Source organism: Orbicella faveolata, unplaced genomic scaffold (genome assembly GCF_042242905.1).
Source record: "Orbicella faveolata isolate gen_17 unplaced genomic scaffold, um_ofav_v1 contig_25, whole genome shotgun sequence".
Lineage (NCBI taxonomy): Eukaryota > Metazoa > Cnidaria > Anthozoa > Scleractinia > Merulinidae > Orbicella > Orbicella faveolata.
In genome coordinates, this window is record NW_028301553.1 from 16,755,550 (window position 1) to 16,764,774 (window position 9,225).

Sequence of the window (9,225 nt, forward strand, 5' to 3'; positions counted from 1 at the left end):
AAAATCACTCAGATTCACACATTTATGCGATATGTATGATCGCGAAAAAAGAATACTACCCCCTTGAAATGCCAAAGTTTTGTTGACCAAATTATTCTGTTGGAGATCCACCGCAACTTAAATTGTCGTTATCACTGATGTCACTATCACTGTTGCTGTTTTTTCGTTCGGGGCTCTGAATTGATTTAGCTGGGCTGTAACTCGGTGCGTTTCTCGAATCAACACCGTTTCCTTCGCACTCTGCAACCTGGTTGTTTTCAAAAGATTGTTGCAGTTTTTCGACCTCTATTTTTTTCCTGTCCTTTGCGCGTCTGTTTTGAAACCAGACTTGTATCCGATCTTCAGTGAGCTTGGTTGGTCCTTCCAGCTTTAACCTTTCTTCGATGTGAGGGTACTTGTCTCTCGCATAAACGGCTTCAAGAATTTCCAATTGCTCTTTCGTAAGATTTTTTCGTTTCCTCTTCGATTCTTGTTTCTCGTTGACCGCTGCTTCTGGCGAGCTTGTCGATGCATTGGACGATCGCATTTTCTTTGCGGCTGCAATTAATTAGTGAAGACATGATTTAAGCAAAACAAACGAAAAAATGGCTTCCTGCGCTGATGTTAGCGCGGTAGCCTCAATCAGAATAGGCCATTTCCGACTTGCCTTTTGCTTCTGTTTCAAAACGAGTCTGCGTGGGAAACCATTCATATGAAAATATGTTCCGCCTTGACCAGTTAACATTAAAACGAAAGCGAAGAGTTTAAATTGATTTTCTCTAGTAGTCAATGTCCCAGAAATGCCCAGAGAATTCCCTTCCGCGAGAAGAAACCGACTCAGTCAATTCTTTTTGTGCAGGCCACACTTTTCGCCGCGGACCACGTGACCCAAAACGAGATGACCGCGACAAAATATTGAGTTCTAGGAGCTAGCAGGAGCCATAATCGGGGATGGAGACCGTAAGCGCGCGCCATTTCTAGTATTGGGGTTGTCCCCATGATATGGGACAAAAATTCTATTTTTAGAACAAATTGCGCCATCGCCTGCAGCACACGCGCGTACATGCTGCGAGGATTTTTGCGGATGTCGCGCGGGGGGAATGGCGTCCGAAACTCCCGAAATTTTTCATGTTTTTGGCCCACAACTCAACGCGTTTACGTCTGTTGGAATTTTGCTTAAGTATTTTCGTCGTAAGCTGCTCCAGTTTGAGTGAAGTAAGACAGTGTCGAATTTAGGTATGATCCGCTTTAAGCTTACTATAGATATATATCGCTGACCAAGTTGTGTTCCGACGGATGCTTCTTTTACATGAGCTGCACATTACTCCACTTTAAATTTCACATATGTTGAAGATTAACAGCTTTTCCATTACACAGCAAAAAACCTAGCTGGATATATTTAGATAAAGCAGAGCTTCAGGACTTCATAGTTTCCTACTCCTCTTGCCACAAGCTTGCGAGGAATTTGCCAGTCTATCGCGACCGAAAAGTAAAACAAAATAATTGCTAGTTTGAGTTTCGCCTGAATTGTAAGCAACGCTTGATTTTTCACCAAGACCCAATAACTTTACGTCCGTAGATACTACTCAGTTTTATTCGTGTAAAAATCCAGTAAATTCTCTGTTGTCGATGAATGAGAGCGCCCGCTGATGCTTGTTTTGTACAGTCAGTAAACATGATAAATTGTACTTCCGCCGCACTTTCGTGTGAAAGCGTACATCGAACTCAAACAATAACTCTATAGTTTTTAACTATGTTTAAGATTGATAAATGTTTGAGAACATATTAAAAGCTAAGCTGAAAATATGCGAATTAAGCAGAAATAATCAGCAAAGTTACAATGACGCTTTCTTCGATTTCGATTTTGTTGATCGAGTTATCAAAACTCCTTGTCTATTTTCATTTTCGCATTGTAAAACTTCACTACGTTTATGCTGAAGAAACACACCTAATGTTAGTAGCCTTTTTTGCGTTCGTGAAATTTGTTGCAGCATCTCAGCACAAAAGATAACGAAAGAAATCTTTGTCAAGATTTGTTGACAATTGAAAACACCGACTCGGACTTGAAAGTGCACGAGCTGCACTATGCAAATGAGTTAATTGTACGCGTCAGACTTTCCTTTCAAAAACTTTTGCACACTCACCAAACAAGCAGAAACAATAAGAAACCATCAAAACAGGTTTTGGTTTTGATTAACCATTGTCTGAGAAACTCACAAATTAACTCGATACCAGAGTAGAGTGTTTTTTTGCCATATTCTTAAGTCAGAACAAACGCAAAAACATACGCGTAAGCTTACAACTAGCGCGAGCAGATCTTATTATTCATTCCCAGCGGGAGATTGAAGTCTTGTTTTCGACCCTGAGAAACCTACCTTTTCCGTTAGCTTAGAGCATAAAACTACATATAAGCGCCCTGGTTCGTATTCCCTGCCTTATTCCCTGCCATCGCTGTGAAAAATACGCAAGATAATCTCTCAAGGTCTCTCAACTCTCACCATTTGATCACGCAACCTGACAACATCCACGCGAGAGCCCCCGACATGTGCGTGGATCCGCGCGGATATATGACGTCAGGATGGCGCAATTTGTTCTAAAAATAGAAAAATTGTCCCATATCATAGGTGCGCGCGGATCCCAAGACTTACGGTCTCCGTCCCCGATTATGGCTCCTGGAGCTAGACAATGTTCCGCCTACAGATTCTTTTTCATGCAGACCAAATTCATTTTCATTTGAAAGGTTTTACACGAGGACTCGTTCTGAAACAGAGGCACAAGGTAACTCGGAAATCATGAGCCATTAGAGCATGCTACTCACCTGGTTGAACTATCTCACTCTCTACCACCCCCTCAGTGGATGCCACACACCCTTCACTTTGCTCCCTGGGTGGTCCCACAAAACATGGCGGAGGGGTCAACAAACCATAATACGCAACCGGCTGTGGAAGAGAGCAGGTTTGCGCATGCGCTAATGGGAAGTGATAAGCCGCTGGCATGGGAGAAATATCGTACAGCGGTGAAAATGGAATACGATGATGACCTGAAAAGTATTGGAGCTGACCAGATCCAGGATTAAGTGAAGTGAAATCCAGATATGAGAGCTGATAACGAGCTTGTTGAGCTTCTAATGGAAAATATCGCATTCCACTCTTCATGGCGACCAAAATACTCGCGGCTTCCAAAACATCTGGGGTGAGGCTGTTAGGCTTAGCTATCTCTTGATGGTCCACCATTATTAAACTTCTGTCTGTAACAGAGTAAGTGATCCGAGGTGAGAAATTGGAAAAGCTAACCCCCCCCCCCCCATAAAACAACAACAAGCAAACGACAACAACATCAACAACGACAAAACAGAAACAAACACTACGTCGGTCGAAACAAAAGAAACTCAAAGACGAGAATGTTTCAAAATCTTGCGCTTGTTCTCCACACCCTCGATACTCTCGCGCGCTCTGACAAAAGTTGTCGCATGTTTGACAGAAAAAAATCGCAGATTTTTATACCGTGTCGTAAGCTTTGTCCTCTGTTAACTCCCACCTCTAATGGCCCCATCCCCTCCTAGCTTAAAAGTAGAATTTTGTAATAAACCCGCTCCGCCCCTTTGGGAAACCAAATATTGCAGTTAAACTGTACTACAGTCAATGAAGACACGAAGGTCATCCACAATTTGTGATTTTTGTAACAGCTTCAGATGAAAACAGACAAACAAAGAGACAAACAAACTATCTTCATTCTCGTTTGGGTCTTAGGATGAATATAATGTTTGCCAGTACCATAAGTCAATGTTTTGAGATTTCAAATAACCTCTTCGCCCCTCTCTAATAATTCCGTACGCCCGTTTATGAGGCGTAACTAAACCTTACGGTAGGTGCTTTCTATTTCTATGAATGCTTAGCAGATTTCTCCAGCTTAAATCTCTATTTCTTGCCATTTATAAAACTCGGAAAAATCTAGATGTATCTTCTTACGTTCTAACAACCGACAAACAAGTTCAATCTCAAGGGAACGCACTAACTGACTTTTTTCGGCAAATTAAATGGGCAACTTCAGGAAATTATAAAAACATAAATTCCAAGAACAGAAAAGACTTACAGTTATTGCGAAACATTGGTTAAAGTCATGAATTCTCTGTTTATTAAATCGAACAATAAAGTAAGCCTTCGACTTCAACCATGTTTATTCGCTGAGCGCGATTGAAAACTCGAATTCCACTCCTGAAATATTTAAGGTAGTTGCCGACATATCATAGAGTAGACTGCATGTTTTATTTTTCACAACTTTATACCGATTTGCTGGTCACTAGTTTATAGTCATCAATTTCTCAGTTTGGAAGGCAGAAATTGTTGTTCGCCCATCCTATAAAGCTTTTAGTCCGCCTGGCCGGGTTTCGTGACTGCCGCCTCATTTATTGAGGTCCTTGCAGTCGTGCAGTACACTGAAATTACAAGCCAAGAATAAATTTATAATCCTCATTCCCAGGCTCAATCATGAAATGAATGTCTAAATAGCTTCATTAAACAATGCTAAGGTTTGAGGAAGTTTTTGTGAAATTCTCGCTAGAATATTTATTAAGGTTTTAATTTAGTATCGATACAAAAATTAATCGCAGCTTCGACTAAATAAACAAGCAATAATTTTTGGCCATTAGACTAAAATTGCATCAACGATTATAGTTAGCGAGTTACCGAATTTTTAGCTTCTTGGACCAGTCCAGTATGTACGTAGTTTTGAAAGCTGTCCAAATTTTCGCACGGTTGTTTATTAATCTAAATTGTGTTTTTACCCTGAACCTGAAAGGCCGAGCACGAAATTTGAACTTAATAACTGTGGACTTCTCAAGTAAGTTATCGCATAAGTATAAATGGAGAAAAAGAGAATTCTTACTCGAATTTTAGATGTGCACAGTTTAAAACTGCTTTGAACAGTTGAACGACATACAAAACGCCACTGATTGCGATGCATGAGGTCGAGCCGGGAAGCCTCAACTGACGTTGTGCAACGTTCTAATTGCTCTCTTAGCTTTTATTTTGGAATGGCGAATCATTCACCAACCGATTCGTGATTTCTCTAACGTTTGTTGTAAACAGCAAATATGCTGATTAATTCCTCTTCGTTTAGTGAATAAGTTTTGATAAAAAGGGAACTCTCATTTAAGACTTGTATTCTCGATCAAGACGAAGTAAAGTTTTCAATTTAACTCAACTTTTGCGGCTTCAGTGAAGTCGTGGCAAAACTCGAGAATTCAAATCGCGTTGAGATTTTCAAACAATTTTTAAGAAACAAAACGTAACCGGGTTAAGTTCTGGCCTGTTCTCTAATTCTTTCCAGAGGAAAGTTTTAATTCTCACTTGTCTATTTATAGTGTTGGCAGTACTTTTAACATTTGCGATTTTCTGTTCTTTTGTAGAAGGAAAGCGTATATACGCTAAATTTTCCATCTAAACGAAAATTTCAAATTGTTAAACAACCTAAATATTCATTGGACATTTTCTTAAATTCATTTCGTCTGTAGTTGATTCCAAATTATACTAGAGGATTTATAAAATTTAAGGGCAACGATCTATATAGCTAGTAACTGGCACTCAAGGTTTGAACAATTTCTTCGGGGCGCCAGGGTTTACACAACTTGTTCAAGAAATCATGACTCTGTGATGTCCAAGTGAATTTAAATCAAATATTGAAGTAAAACCCACCTTAAATGGAAGATTCTTGCACGTTAGGGCTGATTTAATCCTTGGCCGGCAGATCTCCGCTTTTTCTGAACGATCGTTGCAAAAAGCCGCGGTATAAAGTCACACAAACAGCAGTAAAAACACCATCACAGTTAGCAACGAAGCTTACGTCATGCTCAACCGCCTTCTGTGATTGGCTACTTGCCCATTAATTGTAGACTTTTGCGCACTGAAAGGGTTTTCTTTCACTATAAGGACTTTCTTTCGTTTCAAGCGCAATTTGAAAATTACTGTTATAAGTCAAATTCAAATGTCGGTGATATGAAGTACAAATCAGAAAATAAAGCGAGTCTCTCCGTAAATGTGATTAACCTCAGGTCAAAGTGAACATGCTTTTAGAAATTTCTGACGAAAGAAGAAGAAGAAGAAGAAGAACAACAACAACAACAACAACAGCAACGACAAAATGTTATCGATCGAACGCAATAGATTGCCGTATGTGTGTTGGTGGATATGTTAGAAAGCATGTTCTTTCGTGCTTCGATTGGATGAAAATTTCACAACTCAAATCTGTTGATCTGCGAGCCAGAAAGCAGCAGTATCGCTTTGTATTAGCTTGTATTAGTCCGAAAGTTATCTCTAAGCGAAAGCCATTTGTCAGAGATTCTAATGCAAATACAAGCCCAGCATTTTGATTAACTTGTCAGAGATCTTTTTTTTTTCCTTTTCATTCAAAACTAGAGTTACTCGGGAATTACTTCGCTGTAAGCGGGCCATTAGTCGACTGTTAGTGGTTTTGGAGGTTCGGGTGTCATAGGTTGGGGATTTCCGTAGAATATTCGAAATGGCAAAGATTTAGTTACCAAAAAAATGTCATAGCATGGTAATGTTTTAAATACAGTTAAGAAGAACTTATCGAGACTTGAGCTCTCAAGCTGACCCCGCGAACGAAAATTGAACTGGAAGTTATCCATACTTCAATTAAAACATGTACTGACGTTTCGCGGTAGTTAAAAATACAATAACACACGCTTTAGGCATTGTTACGAGGTTTGACATTAACTTTCTCGAGAGTGCTCGAGAATTTAAATGAACTAAAGTGCGTTTTTTCTAATAGTATTGCAAAAATTACCGTGCTATGCGAGTGGATTTTTAGTACATAATTTTTGCACTTATTGTTCGAACTTTGAGCGGAATCCGTCTTAATATTCCCGAACGGCAAGTCTATTCCAATCCTAGGCTAAGTTTAAATCCAATTTATCATTCCATATTGACTGGCGCTTGTCCCTTATTTTTTTCCCCTCGAGAGGAAAGGTCGTTTTTCAGAACTTCTCATTTGTTCCAATTTAACACTAAAGAAAAGAAACGAGGGCACACTAGCCAATAGAGATCATCATTCGATGCAATTTCTTCTCCCTTTGCATTGGCGGAGAGCCGATCACGTGACCTTTAAATTTTGCTGCAAATAATATTCTCCTCATGTGTAATTGTGACCACGCTCTTGTGTGAAAAATATAAAATAGCAGAACTCGGTTATCGCAAAATATTGTGATTTGTCAGTGTCTTGCAGATCAGTTGGCAAAATTAATTTGGAAAATTACGATATTTCGTTAAACCTCTTCCAAAACTTGTTAATTATGTACCGATGATGTCGGTTGGATCAAAGACATCTTTAGAAGCCAAAGACTTATTGCGCATGAGCGAGATAGTTGGGAAACCTACTTTATACCAAATATGGAAATTATTCGCTTCTCTACGTCAATGGAAACACCCTTTGTAATTTGCGGCTCTCTAATAACGCGTAGAATATCCGGCATTTCTTGTTATGATCATTTGCTGACAGAAGGTCCTTGACATGAATTCAAAAATATTTGAATTATCTGCTCCATGGCACGACGCCTTAGCAGTCTTGTTGGCGATCTTTGTAGCATTTACGTTAGTGGAGCAAATTCTCACCCTGAAAATCCTCTCACGAAGAGAAAATCGTCGAAAACGGCTGACACCGTATCTTATTAACCTGGCAGTCACCAACTTGATATTTGTCTGTTCCAACTACACGCTCTCAATGGCCTCGCACTTATCACGCAGATTTGTGTCTAGCAAACCCGTGTGTATTTTATTTGGTTATATCGCCAGCGCTTCTGTGCTTGTGACTTTTGCTTCACTCACGGCTTGTACATGCTTGGTATATAACGCTACGAAGGAACTGACGAAACATCTCACCATAAAGAGGAACAAAGACATCAAAATTATTCTGCTAATCTGGTTCCTGGCCTTCGCCATATTATCACCGATGATCGAGTTTTGGAATCAAGACAGGTTCCAGCCGGGTACAAGCGGTTGTACACCCATGCGCTTGCTGCAAACCCCAGAAGACATTGCCTACTTCGTCGCCCTAACCGTGGTGGCGTTTTCTGCGCCCATGACAATCAGCGCAGTTTACAGCGTCAAAATCTATTTGTTTTTTGTTCAGGTCAAGCCGTTTCAAATGAGCCTCGTTCAGCAACGCAAATACCAAGAGTACAAGAATGTTTCCAAGATGATTATTGCTTTAGTTGTGGTATTCGTGTCCTGTTGGATTCCCTACACCATTTTCAGCTTAGTGACGCTAATTGGTCACCTTCCGAGTCCGGAATTACAAGCACTGCTTTCCTTGCTCACCAAATCAAGTGTCCTGCACACCCCTATAATCTACGCCACCTTTAATAGCAAGTAAGTAACTACATATATGCCAATTGTTCCTTGGATAAGTTAATAAATCTTCCTTCGCCGGAGTTTGCAATAATAAGCAAGTTTTGTATTTCTGTGCGACGATCGGAGAGAAATTTTAGGTCCTCGAGGTCAGAGGGTTAAAGGCAGTCAAGACAAAGGCGCGCAACCACAAAATGACAAAAGTTTATTGTAACTTAAGCTTCATGAGAAAATCGCACATTTTCCTGGGTGGCTTGTGGTACCAGCTCAACAATTCAATTACCAGTCGATGCACTGTTTTCTTCCATTTTATTGGCTGAGAGCCCACCACGACCTGCAAATAATTGCCAACATGTAATGATCTGCTCATGCGCAATGCCATCTATGTTTTGCGGCAAATAATATCATTTCTACTCATGCGTGATTGTAACCAGGCTTTTGTGTGAGAAAATGGTAGATCGCTTGAATGTGCTGTCAGATATCGTAATTTAAATATGAAGAAAAACTTGGTGATCGAATGAGAAAACAATTTTTGAACCCGATTATTGCAAAATATCGTGATTCGTTAGTCTCGCAGATTAATTATTTGCCTCAGCCTTCGGCCCTACGGTAAATAATTGATCTGCTCTCCACTGACAATAGACCCCCGGGGGGGACTCCCATATAAAAAGGACGGGGTTGGTCGTCGTACCTTTTAGGGGCTGAAAACGTAGTAATGGTACCTCTGAGGGTGTTCAGCCTCAAAAAGTCCACAGCAGGAGCTTTTGTGGAACCTTCTCGGGCATTGAGTTGAAAAAATATGACAGGAGATAATGTGCTGTTTTAGAAATGGTACCTTTTAGGGGTGAAACAGTTTCAAGCCAAACCCACAAAGCAGGATCTT

The 9,225-nt window shown here is 40.2% G+C and overlaps 2 protein-coding genes across 2 annotated transcripts; one reads left to right on the plus strand and one right to left on the minus strand.

Annotated features, from left to right (window-relative positions):
- Positions 1 to 68: 68 nt before the first annotated feature.
- Positions 69 to 3,264, minus strand: LOC110052218 (uncharacterized). The gene is made up of 2 exons (XM_089294845.1): positions 2,798 to 3,264; positions 69 to 537 (listed from the first exon to the last, which is right to left on the minus strand). Exons 1-2 carry the CDS (start codon positions 3,210 to 3,212, stop codon positions 92 to 94), a joined length of 861 nt encoding a protein of 286 aa, XP_089150971.1. The 5' UTR covers positions 3,213 to 3,264; the 3' UTR covers positions 69 to 91.
- Positions 3,265 to 7,506: 4,242 nt separating this feature from the next.
- Positions 7,507 to 8,367, plus strand: LOC110052231 (rhodopsin, GQ-coupled-like). Its single transcript, XM_020758340.2, has one exon. The coding sequence runs from the start codon at positions 7,507 to 7,509 to the stop codon at positions 8,365 to 8,367; it is 861 nt and encodes a 286-aa protein (XP_020613999.2).
- Positions 8,368 to 9,225: the final 858 nt, after the last annotated feature.